We start from the raw sequence: 21,666 nt of genomic DNA on the forward strand, positions 1-21,666 counted from the left end.
CCTGGTCTCAGTGTGTTTATTTTACTGATGTAATTGCCGACATCAAATATTTCATAAAATAGAACAATTAATGTTAAAAAAATTATGAATACTTGAGTTCATCCTAATTATGCATGTAGATTGCTGAAAATATGACTAGCACTTACTTATCATGCATTAATACAGAAATTAAAGCTTTCTTAGAAGAACAACACAATCTGTTGCTCATCGTCTCACTTTTTTAAAACAAAGATCACAGTAAATTAATAGATCAGTGAAAAGCTTTATTGTAGTTCTGTTTTATATATTGTCGCTGGGCACTTGTGTGCCCCGCTCCTAATGAAGGTTAAGAACTTGAGGGGGAAGGAGTATAGCGGAGCACTAGGGTGCTCACTACTAGTGATGGCGATGCAGGCTTAGCTGCCAATCAACAGGGCAGCACAGCTGGCGGTTGCCAGGGCAACGGATTGGGTCAGCTGACCAGGAGGGGGCAGGGCTTGGCCTTTATAACCAGGCAGGCCAAGACCAGCCCAAGAAGCAGGAGCTCTGCTGCCGCAGAGCAGAGCCGAGTGGACCAGAGTTAAGCAGAGCAGCCAGAGCACTCCAGCATTTGTATAATGATGGGAGGGGGTGAAGAGAACCCTGGCAGAGAGGTGAGGGAGTGCCTAGGTGGCGCACAGTTTAGGTTATAGCCGGGCGGCTTCTTTTGGGTTGTAACCGGTTGGCTCAGGGCTTTATGTTGCTAGTTTGTTATCATTACACCAGAGGACCGGGTGAGGCTGTAGGGGAAGGAGGAGGCCTCATTAGGAGTTCCCCAGTAAGGTGGGGGTGCTCCCAGCGCGGTAGAGAGCGCTGTGTTTCGGGATGGCTCGACCCCAACCCCAGTAGGGGTGGCTAGCGGGATAATTAGCGCGGTAGAGAGCGCGGCATTTGGGGGTGTCCTGACCCCCAACCCCAGTAGGGGTGGCTAGCGGGATAATTTCAGGGGAGCTACCCAAGAGTGTGGGGGTTCCTGGTGACCCTGGCCCTGCGGGGTGGTATTTTACGAGGCCCCAGTGTGGGCGAGTAGCGCGAGGAGCGCGGGATAGGCCCCAGAGAAGGCGAGGAGCGCGGGATAGGCCCCAGAGGGGACACGAGACCCCAGTGAGGGGAACTTACTGCGGAAGGCAGGTGATGAAACCCCAGCAGGGTAGTACCCATGGGGAAGCGCGTGGTGACTGTGGAGAAGCCCAGTCAGGGCGAAAACACAGGGAGCGTGGAGACAAACCCTAAGCGGGGGGAACCCGCGGTGACCGTGGTGAGACAGACCCTAGTGGGGAACTACCTATCTGGGAGAAGCCCCAGCAAGGGCAAACTTACTGAGAAGCCCAGCAGGGCAAGTGTATAGACAAGCCCAGAGGGGCGAGCTTAGCGAGGAACTTAAAGGAGCAAGCATAGTGAGCCGGCCTGGGTGGGCTAGCGAATACAAGGGAACCGGTAAGAGGGCACAAGTTGCGTGACAAGCTCAGGAGTGCCAGTAAGGGCGCTGGTCGTGTGACAAACCCAGGGGCATTAGCCAGGACGCTGGTTGAGTGACAAGGCCAGAGCGCCTGCGGGAGGCGCCAGTTGCATGGCAAGCCCAAGAGCGCCAGTCAGGGTGCAGAAAGTAAACTGACCAGTCAACGTCCGGTAATCTGCGAGGCTTGGGGTGTGCTAAAGGGGAGGTTGGAGGCACGCATAGCCCATAAGGCTGGGGCGCACCAGGTCACCCCTCATAGGATAGGTGCCAGGATGAACAGAGCACCGTGTCATAGGGAACAGTAAGGCAGCCTCCCTTAAAAGATATATAACACCAAGATGTGGCAGGCAAGACTGAGGGTGCTAAACAGTTAACTTGGCATGGTAGGGGGCGCTAGGGAGATCACGGCCGCTCCTAGGGCCCGCTCTGTGACATATATGATCATCTTTTACTGAAAACTCTACCTAGCGTTCATGGAATATCTATGTAAACCACTCAGATATTTTAACAAAGTAGCAAAATAGATAACAGCTCTTTTATTTATAAAAATTTATGATCTCTAAGGGCATCCTTATATGTGCTCCTGGGGTGGGAGGAGGTGCTTTAATTAGAGTGGTTTTCAGGTGCTGCTCTAATTAAATCACTTGCAGCATCTTGTGTTTTCAGCATCCCATGTTTCAAAATGGTCAAATGAGCTTTAGTTAAAGTGCCCCTGCCGTCATTTTGAAGCACGGGGATGCTGAATACACGAGACTTGATTGAGCCTGCTCTGACATGCTGTAATTACAGCTCATCAGAGCAGGCATCCTGCATGTCTACAGGCATCCTAAGAGTCTTTCTTCCTCTTAAGGAGGGAAAGTGAGCATTCCAACTTTTTCACAGCTGGTAGGAGTGAGCTCACAGATTCAAAGAGGGAAAGAATCATCAAACAAAAAAAATGTGGTCATTGGCAAAGGAGTTCATGATATCCTGACCATCCTAGTTTGGTCCTACTTAATCTTATTGTAGGGATTGCCTTGAAGCTCTATAGAACACTTTCAGCCTGCCCTTTGTGGTTATGAAGAGGAATGTACTGTCCAATGAGTGGGAGCCATCTCATCATTAAAAACCAAATCTTTTTAGCTATCTGGGAGTCTTGAAAAGGTACGTCACAAGTAAAAAGTCCCTTTAAAAATCTGGAAATGCTAGTAAAACAGATATTAAAATATATAAGAACAACAGATAAAATTGAAATTGTACAGAGGCTTAATACTGAGAAATCTTATCAGAGCTTTCTATCTAAAGGTATATTTTTGGCTTTGATCAATAGAGCAGGTAAAAAAAGTTGGAAATGAGGCTTTGTAATTAGTGCTCCTGCTCTTTGGTACTAGTAATCAAGAATTAACCAGTATATAAAGTTTATTGCTTCAAATCAATTGCACATGTAGATCAGTCCACTCTGGGTGTGTCTACAACCTCTGCTTGAGACCAGACCACTTGCCTCTATCCAAAACCTTCGCAATAGCCTCCCACACTCCTAAGTGGGATGGATCATTTGCATACTTTTAAGGCTTTGCTCAGGGCCTGCATGGTAAGGATAAGCCTAGGGGAACAGTCAGTTTCAGAATCCATGTTTATTTCAACAGTCAGTTCATATTGTTTATGCCTACCATTGAAATAATAGTAATATGTTTTGAAGGATTTAATTCTTGATGTCATCAAATTAATCTAAAATGCACTTAGTAAGTACAAAAGATGTGCACAAATGGTCGGTCCCCTATTGTTTGGGCTCCTGAAATAGGGATATTATCTTGCCTTTCCGTTAGAACTCCATAGTGGGGAAAGAATTCTATAAAGCCCAAATCCTACAAGGCTGATATGGGTGAACGCTTCAGCCCAATAGGCTATATTGATTCTAGTTGGTGCAGAGGTTGGCCAATGAGCAGAGCATTGCGCAATCAGTTCTTAAGATCTTTCACTTTTGATTTTCATGTTGGTTGAAAGTTCATTCATAATAATGTTTCTGTAATGTTTTATTAGGTACAATTGAACAGATTTAATTAGTAGCACTGTCTCTTTGTTTGTTTAGTCTTGATATAGCTGTACATATGTGTATTGCATTGCTTTAATCTTACCCACATAATATTTGTTGAATAATGTTCCTATAGATATTGTTGGCTCTGAATTTAGGACCCAGATGCCTTGTTCTGGGGGACTTACCCTTAGACTGACCATGACCTTTTCATTCAATAATAGGCAAATTTATTGATACACAGTAATAACAGAAAAGAAACAATAGAAACGTTCAAGCAATTCTATATATCTACCAAATCCTAGGGCTGTCATCAGAGTCAAAGTACATCTGGCCAGGATTCAGTCTTTACTCTGAAGCTCTCTGTTGGGTGTCAGATGTCAGTATGTCAGCAATCTGGAGGTGGGATAATGAGCCCCACCCCCAGCCATCCTCCCCCCCCACCCCGGTGGGGTGGATGAGACAGGCTGGTGGTGTGCCTTCTGTCCAGGGTGGCCTTAGGGATCCCCTCCCATGGACGGGGTCCCTGAAAAACTGTGTCCTTTCTTGGAACCCCTTTTGGGGAAGAGGAGACTGGGGAGGAGGGACTCTTGGTTACTCTCAAGTCTCTGCTTTAGTATTCTCCTTCCCTCCTGATGGCTCTTGATCCAAGGCTGTCATTGGTTGGTCTCTCTGTGTTGTTGTCATACATCACATGCACACATACTAATTTGGTCTTTCCAGCATTCTCCACCTTTATCTCATGTTATGGAACAATGTGGTACATGCCCCCGTCTTCCCCAGTCTGTGTGTGTATCCATTGGTCTTGTTGTGTTAGACAGCCTGTCTGCTTCAAAGGCTGTGGAACATTGTATGTGTGAGACCCAAGCCTTTTAGAAATCAATGAACCTCTGCTGCTCATCCTGAACCATTCTAATGCAGATAGATAGATAGATAGATCTACTGTTTTTTGGGAATTCCCCAAAACCAAACCTTTTAAATACTATTTTCTAAGCCAAAAGATACTAGAGGCAGAAATTTACTAGGTGTATCAAACATGTTGAATAGTTTTGATCGTTTATTTAATAATATTTTTGTTTGTTTTTTGTTCCAGAATTAAAATGGCACAGCAAACCGTAAACAAGTTAACTGCAGAGAAGAAGGTCGAAACAAAAAAAATCAACCCTGCAGCTAGCCTGGTATGATTTATTCGTTAGCACAGCACACAGAATAACTGTGCTTTTTAGTTCTCATTGAAGTATAGCTAGTAGCATGCATGTATAATCAATTTGAAAGCAGTAAATTGATATCCCTCCTGAGGAAAATCTTTAGGGCTTTACCTACATTGGTGCAACAATCACATTTAAAAACTGCATTTTCTTGTGGCCAAGCCTAGCTCTGACATGGCTTGGATATCCAAGTAGTAAGGAGCCCTGTTAACTTACCTTTTCTCTCCCAAAAGTTCTCTCTGGGCCTTCTTCTGTACTGCTTTATGTACTCTGAAATGTTATTTCCAAGCCACTCAAAAAGACACCATCCTAGCTTCATGTTAGACTTCTAAAGATTCCTTTCTGACATCTCACAAATGTTAAGTGAGGAGGGACTTTTAAATTAATTAACAGCCTTAAATAAATGCCTATGTCATAAATGCTTATGCCAGTGGTTCTCCATTTTTTTTAGACTCATGGCACCCCTCTTTAGACTCAAGGCACCCTTTAGAGAATACCAGCTGTCAGTTTTCATTTGTTTTTAGATTATAGAAAAATAATAGAGCAGTTTTTCTGTTGTAAAAAATTCAGAAAGGCCACAACTAGTTAAAATGTTTTTAACACTATGAATTCCTATTTGAAACCCCTGGGCTTGCCTTGTGAATCATACTTGCACACCTAATAGGGCTAACATTGCATGTCACCCTGAATCACCTGGAAAGGATCTCAAGGCACCCCAGAGTGCTGTGGCACCCCGGTTGACCCATTATTGTAAGCCAGTAGCTCAGCACGCTTCCCATTATTTTAACCTAGTGATTCTCAATCAGGGTGATATGGTTAACACAATAATGGGTTAATAATGAATTGTTTTGTAGAGATGGTTTATCAGAAGATTGAACAAAGTCATACTGAAAACCTTTAAGATGTTTTCACATTACTACCTATTGAAAGTATTAATTCAATGTATGCATCTCTGTATTTAAAAGATGTACGTAACCAATTTACATCTTGGGGAAAAAAAATATTTCTAGCCAAGATACCTACATGTTTGGCAGCACTTCAGACCCTCAGTAAAAGTTACTAGAATTTGTCATATATTTGGTCCATGGCTCACATTACACTTAAGATGTGATTAAACAGTTATGTATTACGTTGTTATACCCGCCCACCTGATACCTGATACAGCACAGCACAGCATGGCAGGGGCCAGATCAGGAGCCACTACTGGAGGCGGGGGGAGCAGAGCAGCACCCAGCCAGGGCATGGGCAGTAATGGGAGCATGGCCCGGGCTGCCCTGGTGTGAGCAAGCAGGGCTCAACCCCATGCAGAGCACCACAGGGGCAGCAGGGACCGCACTGCCTGCGTGAGCTCGGCTACACATGCCCCTGCCTCTATCCCTTCACCCACAGCAGAGGCCTGGTACCCAGGCAACACCCCCACACACACATGCACATGATCCCCCCGTCCCTCCCCACACACACCTCCTCACCCCAGAGGGCAGGGACATGTAGGCACTGGGTCTGGGCCCCAGGCCCTGGACCTTAGGCCCCAGGTTCCCATGATCTCAGCCTCGCCTGCCCCTCCCACTCCTGAATACTGCTTCCCGCCTGCCCACAGCCCCATAGAGAGTTTTGGTGAGTACTTGGTGGGGAAGGTGCTGACCCAGCCTGCAACAGCTCATTGGACCTCCCCATGTGGCTCTCGGGCCCCAATAATTTTTCCCCCCAGGTTAGCATCACTTCAGGTAGTGTTGGCAATGTAAACTTATGTGTGCTAAGTCAATAAATAAACTACTAATAAATGCATTTGCATATATTGTATTCAGCAATAGTATTTAAAACCAAACTGTAAACCATCAATTGTTTTGCTGTATATATTTACGTCTAGCTTTTTCAACCAGTGCAAGAATGGTAAATGCTTAAGGGCAAAGCAAAAAGCTATTACCACTTATCTCTTAAAGAAATACCTATATTAATTGTTATTTATGCTGAAGTGCTCAAGAAGCTATTAAATTCAAACTTTATTTTAAAATGTAGTATTGCTTTTTACAGAACTACCTGCTTAAGTTTGGAGTAACTCTTTTTTAAAGACATACAGTACAGGTTAAATTCATAGAAAAGTCTAGAAAGGCACAAAAGTTCAATGTTTATATGTCCAAAAAAATCTTTACAGGAGAGAGAACTGCAAATTACTTTAAAAAGTTCTCTGGGCATGGCACTCCAGGAGTTAATTTGCTGGAGTAAATGGGCTCTAATTTACTATGACTAGTTTGGTGCTTCTCAATATTCTAAACCACATGCTTGTTACAATTTGAGAGCAGATGGAAAACTTAGAGAAAAGAATGATAATAAAGCTCTTTTTTCTTAAACAACAGAAAGAAAAACTACGTCAGAAGCAAGCCAATGTGACCACCAACTGAAAGAAGACACATGAAAATAATGACAGTGTGACTTAATACCTTGCATGATGCTTTACTGTGTCCATTCTCTAGGGAGCACCTTATGTTAGATGTTATGGAATCCTGCTTTGCACATCTTTCCCAAGACAATCCACAAGAGATTTTTCAGTTCTTCTAAGCAGTTTGCTCATTCTGTAGAAGGAACACTAAGCTGTTTACAGGGGAATTATGAATGGTTTTATATTACTCTTCCTTACATGGTTTTAAAATGACACTGTTTTCTAAATGGTTATTTGAAGTAGTCTATGCATACTGCACTAACACAAAAGAGGTAAAATCAGGATGTTGGATCCTGAATTAAGTAACTACTAACAATCTGTACATTTTTTACAGGGACTTTATGTAGGTTGCAACAGAGGTATCGTTCAGGTTGAGAGGCTATTTTACCGTAAGTTTTGACTTCTGTACTGAGTGCAGCATTGATTCTAAATAATATTTATAATGTATAAATAATATTAAATTAGTCTTTCTAAAATTAATGAAGATTCATTATAAATGTATTATGTATTTTACCATAAGTATTTTTATAGAAGCCTGAGTCTATGCTACACGCATTGAAATGGAAAACAATATTTTGCACATGGGAAGAGAGAAATAGCCTCAAATTCTGTTGTCCTGTGGTATATGTAGATGATATCACTAACATGTTAATTTTACGGTGTTGACTTGATGATTCTTGCACTGTCTTCATGTTGTCTAGTCTCACAAGAACAAATGACAAGTATTTTTTTTTTAATTCAACGCATGGTCAAATTATCAACGCCATCAGATAATTTATTTGTTATCATTCAGCTAAGGGGAGCACATAATATAACCCCTTAAAGTTATACCAATACATCTCTAGCTTTCAGTTTTCTTGAAAGCCATATTATTTAATAATAAAATAGGGGCATCAAAGACATGGCCTGCATGGCTTCTTGAAAGCCATATTATTTAATAATAAAATAGGGGCATCAAAGACATGGCCTGCAGAGCCCCATCATCCAGCCCCACACCACTGCCTTTGGGTCCAAAGTTGACTTTCAAGCTGCATGCAAGACCCAGGATACAGACCACACAGAGCACCCACTCTGCCCAGCCCAGGACCCATGCTACATGCTGTGTGGGGCTTGGAGCAGCCGGAGGATGTGCCATGTGAAGCACATGTCCCAGATTGGCCAGGCACCACATGCAGCGCGGTCCTAGACTGGCCAGAGTGAGTGTCACATGCACTAGATCCAACACACAGGAGTGAAGAGGGTGGATCTATGGGCCAACTGGGGAGCCAGCTACACAGGCTGTTCATCCAGCCTGTGGGCTGGTCCTGCATCATACATCAAGCCTGCAGGGCCAGGTAAATTTGATACCCATGCTATACAACATATTTTCCAGGTTTTTTTTTGTCTATCATGTATTTATAACTGTATGTATACTACTATATAGAATTTGAGGGATAACGAATAGAATTACCTTAATGTACTCTTGTGTTGATATAAAATTAGGATGTAGGGCCTGAACCTAAAAAGTGCTGGATGCCTTCAGGAAAAATGTTTCTTGAGGACACTCACTGCTTTTCAGGATCAGACTCCTTATAAGAAATACCCATGCAACAGAAAAAGTTTTAAGGTGAAACAAAAATAGACATTCTTAAAAAATAAATAAACCTTCTGTGATGGGCTAACACTAGACTGCAACTGAACAGCCAAATATGGAAAGAGCATTTGAAGAACATTTCAATTTACTAAATCACTAAAACATTAAAAACTAATGTTATTATGAGACATAACCGATGCAAATTAAATAATGATTAAATAAAAAGGATCAAAAGTATAATGAGGAAGATATTCATCCCTTTTTCTAGTACTGTAAAGGGTATGCATGAAAGTAATATACTGGTTTATCTACATACATGAGATGTTATAGGATGTGTTATGAAGTCTTAGGCAAAGTTGATATGTTTGTTAAAGAAAATAGTAACTGAAGCAGTTTAGTTCATGTTTCCTATTGGGCAAATTCTTAATTTGCAGGTTCCTTAAATGTTTATTATTTAATTCCTGTACAGATAAACATAAGGGACCTAAGACAGGCCTATATATTTTGGAATTTATAGCTGCTATTCAAAGACTTAATATGTATAAATATCTTACAGATGAAAACAAATCAAATATATATCGATGAAGGTATAATGGATTCATAGTTTGATTTTTCCTATTGCCATGGAAATTTGGGGAAGCACTAGCCTAATGGAAAGAAACTAAATCCCAAAGACTGAAATGTTTGGTCTTCCTGCAAACCAAGCACACAAAGGAGTGAATCTGTTTATACTTTTGTTAGTGGTAAACATCATAAGCACAAATGCTTATTCAAGCCAAAAATTAGAGAATGGTGGTAGATGATACAGTATTGAGGAGTCTCTAAACAAAAAAAAATGGCGGGTCCTCAGTATGGTGCACCCCTATCAGCTACAGCAGGGAGCTGCACTTCTGTTTGATCCCTGAATGTCCCCAAAGTTTATGGGGACTCAGGTATACCTAATAATAATATAGCATAGCATACAGTTCTCTTCCAGCAAAACTGAAAGCTCTTGGGATATTATTTGAGGGCAGACTTTAATCTTGACTCTCTGACTTTCTTTAAACCCCTTTATCATTGTCTGGCTTAAGGAGTTTTGTAAAAGAAGGCCGGCATCCGGTGTAAGAAGGGCTCCTCGTTCCATGTAAGTGCTTACTACTCAGGATAAATATATTATGGCTGTAAATTGGCTTGTTAGGTAAGATTCTAAATAAATGGCATTGACACTATGATATGACACTATGACTTGAAACACTGTTTCATCCATTTATATTTTAAGAGGGTGCCAGGGCATAAGTTACTGTTACCTCTTATTGCTTTCAAAATGAAGATCAATTACGCATATTAGAGACATTTTAAAAATATATATATTTTTTTACTTTTCATATTAGTCTATGGGAGATGCACCTTTTTGCTTTACTAACCTATGGAAATCTTTTATACTATGTGCTTTATTTTAAGAGTCTACACTTGTAGATTAATGATCACATAATATATTTATTGTGGATATGGAAATGACTTTTTTGATCAAAATTGTATTAGTGTAACTTTTGATTTTGTGCATGTGGGAGGTTAAACTGGTATTGCTGGAATACCCATCAGAGAGAGAGAGAACCAATGACTTCACATTTGAACCATCATTTGTACCTGGGGATAAGTAAAAAATCATACCCAAAGTAAAAAGAGAAAAATGTAATTGTCTCTTAGTCTGGGTTTGGAACAAACAGCATGGCAAGCAAGTATTTCACAGTATGTTATTTCAGGAAGACTCTGTTGAGGAATTCTATAAAGTACTGGCTTGTTTCCTTCTAGTTTCCTTCTGCCTTTGAAAACTCCTTGTATAAAGCTTGCACTATAACCTTGATAGCTGATTTTTTTTTTTTTCCCAACAAAGTGCCTGGACTTATACATGTACCATGTGCGAATTAAGAATAGGTCTTTTCCTTTAATCTTGCTCCACCAAAAGACATTGAAAACTAAAGTACCCCCTAACCCCTAAACTTTATAAGACAAGAACTGAAATATATAAACATTGCAACAAAAGGAAAAACACCACACTTGCACATACACATACACACACGGGGGGGGGGCGGTGAACTTCTTAATAATTTATTAATTAAAAATATTAGTAGACATCAACTTATTTTCAGGGTGATCTAGGAATGCTTAGACACTGTTAGATTTTTTTTTCAGTTTTCCCTTTGTACCTTCATATAGTTCTGGGAGCAATACAGTGTAACTCTGTATCCCAACCTGAGTAAAATGTTGGAGCTGTCTCAGCCTTTTCCAGTTCTTTCCTAGCACTTGGGAGGATAAGTAGAATAGAGATTTGAGTAGTAAGCAGCCTTTTAATTCTTGGCTACACTAGAAATCTAAAGAGAATTTATAATCATTGGGCTCTGGGAGTGGGCAGGGGGGTGTTTTAATTAAAGCAGCACTAACATAATGGGTGCCTATACACATGCAGTGAGGCTGCTCCAACACACTGTAATTACAGCACATCAGAGCAGACTTGATTTAATGGCTCTCTCACAGACTCCAGCATCTCATGTATCAGCTGCCCCAAGTGCCTGGCCACATTGTTATGCCTCTGATAAAATCTCATTGTTTGTGGTAAGATTCTGTAACATTTTAAAGCAATGGTTTGTTCTTGGTGGTGTAATGTATCACAGTTAGCTATAGCTGTATATTTGACTATACAGTCAAGTGCTGTTATTTAGTATGTCCATTTACAAATTTGAGCTGCTTTAGTTTTTCTCCATAATACATGCCTACCGTGTCATTAGTCAAGCAATCAAAAAGTCCCCCAGCCAGGTTGTGAATAACAGCCACCTTTCTGACTGACATGGCTCTTTTCCATAGAATATATGAGGAGTCTGCTTGGCCTCCTGTAGCGTGTGGTACACACAGAGTCAGGTTTTGCAGTAAAGTAATTCCAACTGTTCTCTTTGCTCTATGGCTATTCCTACATTGTAAGAGATACCTAAGATAACTGATAACAAGCTAGGTCAGGTACTGGAACAAGCATAGCTGCAACAGCATGCCTGTTGATGTGCTTTTATAGTCTTGTGATTTCTCATCCTTCTTCTGGAGAAAATTGTTTGTTTGCATATAAATTGAAAATTAAAAGCAGGCCACAAGGTGACCTGGTTATAGCATATGAGTAGCTTCAAAGGAAGAAAATACCAGGAACTATAAGGGCTCTTTAACCTAGCAGAGAAAATCAAAACAAGAACCAATGAGTGTAGGTAAAACCAAATTCAATTGAGAAATAATGCCCAAATTATTAGCAGTGAAGCTGAATAACCATTGTAGTAATTTTGCAATGGAAGAGAGAGTTTCTTCATCTCCCAATGTCTTCACTTGAAGAACAAATATTTCTCTAGAATATTTGGTTTTCTCAGACATAATTGAGCTCAGTTCAAAAGTATTTTGATGAAATTCTATGGCCTATGATATACACAAAGCCAAGCAAGACAATTTACTTAAAGTAATACTTCTAGTCTCAGTAAACAATTATTTCTTCCTTTTTTATATCTGTAGTAAAAAAATAGTTTTCAGTATAAATTTAATAATATTGATAGTATATCATGGAATAATATAATTCAGTAAACTAATCAAAAATACTAAATATAATTGTATTTCTACTAATATAGGCATTTTGATGATAGAAATTGCAATAGCCATTACCTAGAACTTTCAAGACTTAGAATTGCTGCCACTGGATTATTATTTGTTAAAACAGGATTTAAACTGTAGCAATAGTATTTAGTCACATCATGGATCTAATCTAGTAGAAAATTAAAGTATTCATGGGACTAGTCAAAATCGGAAACACTATTTTTATAATACATTTCCGAATTTCAAAGTTCTTTTGCTTCAAGTTGTTTGAAACAGATTTCATTTTTTAAAACAATTTTCTGGTCTTTTTTGCAGTTCCAAAAAGTCTGTCTTGATATTATTGAAAATATTATCAAAATGTTTACTAAAATTTTCCATTTATTGGAAACCTCATAAGGAAAAGCTTCCAATAAAAAATTTTAGTAAAAAGTCGAGGGGTGGGGAAAAGCTCAACATTGTTCATGGAAAATGAAAGATGATGACGATACTGATAAATTTTCATTAAAATGTGGATTTTTAAACAGGCTATTTTTCTAAAAAAATAATATTTTCATTCAGTTTCGTCTGTGTGTAAGGAGTGCTGCACAGTTCCCCAGCTATCATTCTCACTGTGTAGGTGCATCTACATGCCCAAGGGCCTATTTGATCTCTAAACAAAGTAGAAGTGGACTCCTTGCTAACCACAAGCAAGCCACAAGGAAATTCTTAGGTTGATAGGGGAAGGAAGAGTAGGATTTTCTTCTACATCAGGGGTCCAGGAGAATTAGCTCTGTTTGTCCAGTATGTGGTTAGTTATAAAAAAGTCATTGAAGCACTTCAGTCTGCCTTTGGTTTCCTGGAAAAATTACCTTCACCCCTAATTTTTGCTTAGTGCCCTTCACAAAGCACAATTATGCCAGTTTTGTGCGGTAGCTTGAATTTTAGCCGAAAAGGTAAATCTAAGTTTACAGCCAATGCCAATTTTTGAGACAAACAAGAATAATTCTAATGAATTAGCAAGCTCTGCCTGGTTAAAAACTATTTTCAGTACTACCTCCTGGAATCAATGCTAGTGTGCTTGCAAGTGTTGCATAAAACAAAGTATTTGCTTCAGGTCCAAAGAAGATTAGAGGGCCGGGGGGAACAAAGCAAATAACTAAGAGCCACAGTGCAAAGCCTCCTGAGAAAAGATTGACAAAGAGTAGAACATTTTTCATAATGAGGAGCCACCTTACCTTTGCCATGTTTTGTTTCTGGCAGATATCAGTTTAGAAACAATTAAATACATGGGGTTTTGTCTGACATATTCTGATTAGATTCCTTTCATACCTCTGTCACCTCACATGCATCACCAGAAGTCTAATGTAAAGCCTTTAATAAAACATAATCCTGTAAGCACTGTACATGTGAGTAGCTTTAGTTGTGTAAGCAGCCCTATGGTGACACCTTATTGCCTTCTGCAAAAAAAAAATCAGTGAGAAGTAGCTATAAAGGAAGAGGGGGAGAAGGAAAGCTTGCCCCCATCTCCACAGCATGATGTCCCATTATAGGCTTCTCTTTCTTCATAAAGTCTGCCCGCAAAGGTCCTAGCACCCTGGGATCTGAAGGAAGCTAGAGGACAAGGCCATTTAATGGAGACTCCCTGCTCCTGACCTCCAGTGTACCATACCCTGACAGTGTGGCTCCAGCAGAGTTGAGCTACCTGGCAGTCCCCAACCATGACTGTCCCTTAAAACTGCCATTGGTAGACTGCAAAAAGTAATCTCAAACTAAACTGATTTACTTTCTACAGCTTTGACAATGGATTTCTTGTTTTAAGTACAAGGATAATCTTATGAACTAGCTGAGTCCTTCAAATTATAGAAACAGTAATAATTATACCTAACTTTCAATTTGACTTTATTCTAGAGTTTTAAATAAATGTTGTTTCCATAAAATAACTAAAATCCAATCTGTGGATGCACTTTTGTTTTCCCTCATTCATGAATTCTCAGCTGAATTTTCATAGAGCCTTTACTCTTTCTCTCTGCTTATATTGTGCTTGTGGTCACTAACGGGCTGTTAAAAAATGTCTATGGAGTGTAGAGAGGAAGTTGCAATTCAAGTTTCTAAGTGTTGCATAGCCAACAATATCCACCCTAGCATGAATCCAGAGGTGAAAAGTAATTCAGCTGCCAAGCCATCTTCATTCTGGGCCTTAGTTCTGGATCATACTATGGGCACTTAACATTTGTATGCTCATATTTTAAAGCGTGATGATAACTCATGCTAAGTGTGCTCTGAACATCTCAAAGTTATACCACTTCCAAAGGTACTATCTAGTTCATGTTAAGATAACGTCAGCCTGCTTCATGGAGATAAAATGAGCAATCTACAGTCCTCCAGAATCCCAGAATGCATAGCTCCCATCCACTCCCCACAACCCAGAGCTGGGATAGAGCCCAGTTGTCACATGACTCCTAGCTAGACCCTGCTCAGCTGCTCCCTAGTGACAAGTCAAAGCTGTGCAGGCAAGAAACAGTATTAGCCCTTAATGTGTGCCTGCTCACAGCACATTTGAACTTTAACACTGCTTAACGTTCTATAGATTTCGTATCGCCTAAGTGTAATGTACAACTTCACAGAAACAACCAGTGGTGTCAAGCCATAGGGCATCATTTTGCCTTCCTTTATGTTTGGAAAAAACCTCACTGTTGTTGTATCATTGTAGCTGGCAACTGAATATTGCCCTGTGTGCGGGATGCTTGCTGAATTGAAACAAAGTAACTGGGTGCATTCAAGATCCCAACATGTATTTGGTATAATACAGGGCTGTCCAACTGGAAGGGTTAGTTTCTGGCCCCTGGGCTCCCACCTGGCCACTGCTCCTGTCATTGTTTTGTCTTCAGTATCAGTCAGGGGCTCTTGACTTCCCCTCTGTCTTTTGGCTTCCACTTCCTGTCTCCACTCTAGGGGGTGGAGAAGCATGGCACAGCCTGCAGTGCTGGGGGAGCCCACAGTTCAGGGCAGCTCTGTGGCCAGTGCAGTGAGAGACAGCCCACAGCTAGGGAGCTGGAGGCAAGCCCAGAAGACCCAGTGCATGCACAGTGCAGCAGGGAGAAGCATGCATGGTGTGACAAGGACATGCACCTGCCCATAGAATGCAATGAAAAAAAGAGAGCCCACGCAACCAGAGGGCCTCTGGTACGTGTTGCTGTGCCTCTGCTGTTGGTGGCCCATGGGATGGCAGGCCCCGGCCAGATATAAGTTGGACATTTGTGGTATAGTGTGAGATTCACCGGCTGGATCTACTTTGTCACCCACCATCCCCAGATCCTAGGTGCATGAGACTTAAGAGCATCTGTCAACCCAAAAGAATTGTAATGTCTATTCTTTGGTTGATAGTGTTACTAAAATATTTTTGGAATTTGCTATAAGAGATTTTTGTCAGTCTTTTGTGAAATGTGATAATAATTCATTAGAAAAATGCAACTGACACATTTCCTCTCTGGCTTTTTCCAGGAAGATCAATGTGTTGCTGATCTTTTACCTTTTCCTCTGGCATGCAATAAACACATTCCATTGCACTTCGATAAACACACTTCATGAATGACTATCCAAAGGTCGCATGTTATGGTAACCACAGAAAATGTATAAAGAGCAGAGATGATGTTGGCATTTTCCCTTGTTTGAAACATCAGTGGTCAACAAATTTTATATATCTTTATTATTGCATGCATGCAGTGAATTTCTTAGTCTGTGAAATTCTTTAATTGCTCGATCAGGATTAACAAGAGTTCATTAACATCTGAGAGTAAGTTTACCATACTCTCCTTCCTTTATTTCCTCATCTTTTTTAGTATTCATACCTTATGGACTTAAGCACTTGCAGGGCTTAGGTTATCTGTTTGTCTTCTGGTTATCTATTAGATTTTAGGAAGGAAGATAAACTTCCTGTGATGTATTTAATTGGAAATATTGTTTTAATATTGTTTGCTTAAAACTTTTTTCATGTCCAACAAAACTGAAAGAACTAAGTGATTTTATTTACATTCCTTTAAAAAAAAAACTTTATTTCTTTTTTATATTCTACATCATCTTGCAGATATACTGTAATACACATTTCTAGAGTGGTAAAAACCTTGCAGAAAGCCTTGGTTCCCTTGGAGGTTCAAATACAAAAAGCTTCCTCTGGGAGCATCCACACTTATCATCTTTCTTCGGTGAGCCTCAGAGCCCTCTCTTCTTGCCACCAATAATTTCAGGAGGTTCTAGGGCTGTTTGCTAGCAGCACAATAAAACCCCAGTGTGAGAAGAGGCCTGCCAGATGACTTTGCACTGAACTATAGCAAGCATGATTTGAGATGCATTAACACTTGATTTGTCAAAAATTGTGCTTGGCATCAAGAAAGCCTGCCTTGCTGTTTCAGAGGTAGCACTTGTGCATTTACTTGTGTAATCAAGACTATTGCTCTTTAGAACCAAAAATATGCATGATATGAGAGTAGTATCTAAGTGCTTTGACATTTACGTTTTATAAATATTTCCCACTTACTCAGATGGAAAGACTCCATACCTGGATAATAAAGGTTTGGTGTAACAGCACTGTTGTTTGTATGTGCATTTTAATTACAAAAAGTCTTGAAGGGACTTTCTACTGCTGGATTGTTTGTTCCAAATAAAAGAGTTTCTTGTATTGAATAGATAGCAAACTGTAGGTAAGTGGCTACTGGACACATCTCTAAAGAGAAACAAAGCATATATATATGCAATAGAAAACTCATAAACTGGACTAGCCATTTCTGGTGCCCTGAGCAGAAGAGTATAATCCATGGAGGATGAGAAATGGGAGAGAGATTTCAGAAGGGAAATCTATGATGTTCTAAGTCTTTTGGATCATAAAGTGATGCCAGCTGAGGTACATTTCTTATCTTATGGCACTGATTTTGAATGTCATTGGTCTGTGTGCAACCAAAGGAAGGAGGAGACACTGAATTGCTCTGCAAGATGGAGTGAGTGAGTAGTGAATATTTTATAGAGGGACACTAAATGTAATTTGTAATTTGTTCAGTAGAAAGCAAATGAGCTTCCAGCCATGCCACCCCTGTACTCTGCACAATGCCTCTTTCAAGTGAGAGCAGCAAACGTTCCCAAAGAGCAAATGCTTAAATTAGGACTTGTGTGTAGCTATGCTGAATGTGTTTGCCAAGTATTTGGGGCTATGGTTTGCATATCTGCTTCAAACCAGAAAGAATCATATTTTAAAGCCTGAAATAAAGTACCTGCAGTAGATAACCCTTTCAAGATTTTCTGTAAAAAGGATGCAGAATTGAAAAACAATAAGCTTTACAGTTAACAACAATTATTCTAGCATTTTCTTTTTCAGAGTTTTGGGGCCTGCTTCTGTAGCCCTTCAGCATGCTGAAGTCTCAGTGAGAACAGCGGAAGAGACTGATCAGGTAGTAAAACGAAAAGGAGAAACCACACTGCATAAATGCCCAGTCACATTTCACTATCCTGTGTTTCATTTATTTGTAGTGTGTTTTCGGTGTTCAGCCTACACCCAGGCACAGGATTTAGGCACAGGCAGAGCTAAAGGGAGTCTGAGTATGAGTGATGTTATATTGGCAATGAAGATAACATTTGTTTTAGGATTTTTAGAAAAGATGTAATAATTTAAATAATAAGCCAGTTTTTCAGCATCTCAGCTCAAAAAAGAGGTGCCACAAAAATAAGGAAGTTAGCTTGTAGGACTGCCATGTGGGGGGTGAGCGCTGACTCAGATTCTTAGGGTTCAAAACTTCCTTAAGTGGAATAAAAGCCCAAATTCCATTTTCCAGAATGTCTTTGCTTTTCAATGGGACTTGGACTCGTAAACACCAAGCCACTTTTGAAAAGGGGTTGTAGACACTTAAGTCTCTTTAGGAGATTTTGAAAATATTCCACTTTTTTTTGCTTAGAGTTACTCTCAGATATTTAAACCTTCTAATTAGAAGGCTTACAAGCTATTCATATTCAAATTCTGTAGGAAGCAAAAATGGAAGAAAAGTAATTGGAGAGTAGAGGTTGATGGATGGAAACCAAGTCTGATTTTTAACATGTATTTGCTTGTTTGGAAAACTATTGTTTTATTTTCAAGCTAGTACTAATTGAAAGAGATGTCACTTAAAAATTGCACCTGTTGCACTTGATTGGTACTTGTTGCCTTCTATTTATCCTTTATTTCACTCAAATATGTATAAACAAAGGCCTCTCAGCTTATTGAAACTCAGTTTTAAGCAGATTGTTATGTAGTTATGTTGACTTTCCTTTTAGAATGTCAAAGAATACTTGGAGCAATAACATTAACATTTGAGTGTGCAGCTAATACGTTTCACAGACATGAGATTTCTATTTTTTACTCATGTCTGTTTCACATTATTTTTAATAAAACTGTAGCTTTTCTTAAATGTTACCACAGGTACTCAGCATTAATACACTGGCTGTCATTTGAATTAGGCTTAAATTTTAACTCTTACTTCCATAAAATTTGCAGCAAACGTCATAGAATACTCAGAGTAAAATATTTTTCTTTCAAAAATCAGACCTTTCAAAATTTCTTAAATAAAGATGAAAAATAGTCAAGAAAAACCAACTAATTAGATTCAGGTACTTTTCTTTTTATCAAATAATAATATATATATTTCTACCAAGTATCTGTTTAATTTTGTCAGAAAAACAAAATACACACATGAGCTAAATTTGTAAAAACAAATATGTTGCAAGAAAATGAAGTATTTATTTTTTAAAAGTGTTAAGAAACCATTGTCTGTAAATAATAAAGAATTATATTTTCCTCCTCAATATTACTGTTCATCATATCAAGTGTATTTTTGTATATAAAATATATTGTTCAGATATTGTAGATTTCTCTATTCAAAGACTTCTGTTTAGATAGTATGTTTAGCTATCATGCTTTACTGATACACTTAATATTCTAGCTCCCAACATGCTATTTAAGAGAGAAACTATTTTTGAGTCTGCAAAAAACCAAACTATATGTTTTACTGATGTAAAGTTGCTAAAGGTATGTTAATAAATATTGGTTTCTTTTGTGTCTGAAACATTTTGCAGTTAGTTTTGTGGGTGCAGACTTCCTTTAACTTTTATTCCATTTCTAGCAACATGTCATCTTTCAAAATGGACAGATCTGTTAAATTAATTTAAATAAATCAAGTTGTGCCGACATAAAATAAAATCTAATGAAAATGCAAAATCAATATCTTGGAAAGTATATCTCTAGTAGCTTCCTGCAGTAACACTGAGAGCACCCCAGGCATCCTGCCTAGTGGGACTGGACCCAATGATCTACAAGGTCCCTTCCAGCCCCTAACAATTTATGAATCTATGAATCTGGCAGTTTCACTATGCTGCTGAGACTGACTTACCATATAACAATGTTTTATTATTTATTTATTTGTTGCACTGTAGATCTAGGAGCTCACTGCTCTAGGTGCTACAGTAATAGAGGAAAAGTTCAGTTTTCCCAAAGAATTTACAATCAAAGTAGAAGATAGAAGATTATTGTAGACAATAGACAAAATTCCAAGTGCAGTGCAAAGAAACAATGAGACACTTGATCCTCATGATAAGAAGTGGCCTCACCACAAAACATCCTATCTAGTGTAATGTTTGTGGCATCATGGTGAAAGAATTTGAAGGAGGGGCAGTGCATTAAGGTTTTTGGATGTATGTTGTGAACTCTTCTCAAGAATGAAGGACAGAATAGAAAATGTAAAAACACTTGTTTGAAAATTTAGCAAGTAGAAAGTGAGGCTGGACTCACTAGCTAATCAGAGATGGGAGATGTTCATCACAGCAGAGTTGATAAGTGGAAAGGGAGTCGGTTGAGAAATACTCTACAAATGAAGACAAGTGGCTTATGACTGATAAAATAGAAAATGGGGAACTGGTAAAGGGATGCCAAAAAAGAAAGGTGACCTGATCAAACAATGGCCTAGGAAAAATGACTTTTTCAGGAACGTTCTGAGTGAGTCTGATACCAAACAAGATTGTATTGTCAAAGTCATAGAAAAATATATTGGAGAGACTAAGAGGCGAGGTGTCAAATGCTAGAACAATGGTTTTAGATGGATGGATAGGAAAGGCTATCTCAGAAATCTGCTGCGGAATAAACCTGTGAAGTTTAGGCATAACCTGGATTGGAGGTTGTGAAGATTGCTCTGAGTACAAATGGATTCCTTGGTTAGAGATCAGAGTAGCAAGCAGGATAGATGTCAAGAAAGGATGTAGCAGGGAAGCCTTCAGTTCTGTTTGCATCATGCTGATCTTATGCTGACACAAATATTCAAGCCAAGAAAAGATAAGATTTCAAGAAAATAATTGTGCTCAACAATAAAAGCAACTGGCAGGTCCAGGAAAATGATGTCAGAGTAATAGCTCTGAGTTTTGAATAGAAGGGGGTCCTTTGAGAGGTGTTTAAGCTGAATACAATGGTAAAGGCCAGAATGGTGAGAAGTAGAATGGAACTACAAAAGAAGAACTCTAGATTGTACCTATAATACTACTGTCAGTGAGTAAAAATTTTCTGTGCATATATATTCTCCCAAAGATTGTTAGCTGCCAGTCTAGAAAATGCAAATGTTCCTTATTGATCAATATTCAAAGATGTTTCTTCAAAGATCAATTTATAAAATTCCATGATCCTATTTCACTCAGGCTAGCTGACCATCTGCACACTTGGTGCATCCAGATGAGTGTGCATGTGCCTCTTGCCCCGTCTCAAACCCCTTTGAGATGGGGCAAGAGGCACATGTGGGAATGAAAAAATGTTCCCCATGCTGCAGACTTGCAGCACGGGGAGAAAATAAGACCCCTGGTCAGGTCTAAAAAAACCAGAGTTTAAAAAAGCAGGGCAGGGCACAGTCCTGGATCATGCTCTGAGGCAACTGGAGGCTAGGTCCTCTACAGAGGTGCTCTGGCTACCAGAACATGTCTGTGTTTGGTCCCTCACCCTGATGCTGAACCACATGGCCTGCCAGGCAGCATGCTGCAGCACCAGGGCTCCAGTGCTGGTAAGTAAGTGATCAGGGGGGCTGGAGGAGGGGGAAAGGGACTATAGGGGAGACCCCCGCTGGCCCTGCCCACTCCCCCAGCCCTGCCTTGCTGGGCCCCATCCCCCACCTAGTCCTCCAAGCCCTGCCAATCCTTGCTCTGCCCAGGCCTATCCCCTCTATCCTCCCCGAGGCCCCCAATCCCTTTCCTGCCCAATCCCTGCCCTGCCTGGCCCCATCCCCACCTACCCCCACGAGCCCCTCGATCCCTGCCCTGCCTGGCCCCAGCCACCCTGTGGCCCCTAAGTCCTACCCCCCTACCCCAGCATCCCCATAGGAAAAAAAACTC

The 21,666-nt window shown here is 40.0% G+C and overlaps 1 protein-coding gene across 2 annotated transcripts in view; it reads left to right on the top strand.

The window, feature by feature from the left end:
* FMN1 (formin 1) overlaps positions 1 to 19,863 on the top strand; it is a 251,494-nt gene extending 231,631 nt beyond the window's left edge. For both annotated transcript variants that reach the window (XM_090033492.1, XM_090033494.1), the window contains 2 exons: positions 4,582 to 4,666; positions 7,051 to 19,863. In XM_090033492.1, the coding sequence (XP_089889618.1) occupies positions 4,582 to 4,666; positions 7,051 to 7,095 (130 nt within the window). In that variant the 3' untranslated portion in view covers positions 7,096 to 19,863. The remainder of the gene's footprint in view (positions 1 to 4,581; positions 4,667 to 7,050) is intronic.
* The last annotated feature ends 1,803 nt before the right edge of the window (positions 19,864 to 21,666 follow it).

Source organism: Crocodylus siamensis, chromosome 2 (genome assembly GCF_052110815.1).
Source record: "Crocodylus siamensis isolate JL-2025a chromosome 2, ASM5211081v1, whole genome shotgun sequence".
NCBI lineage: Eukaryota > Metazoa > Chordata > Crocodylia > Crocodylidae > Crocodylus > Crocodylus siamensis.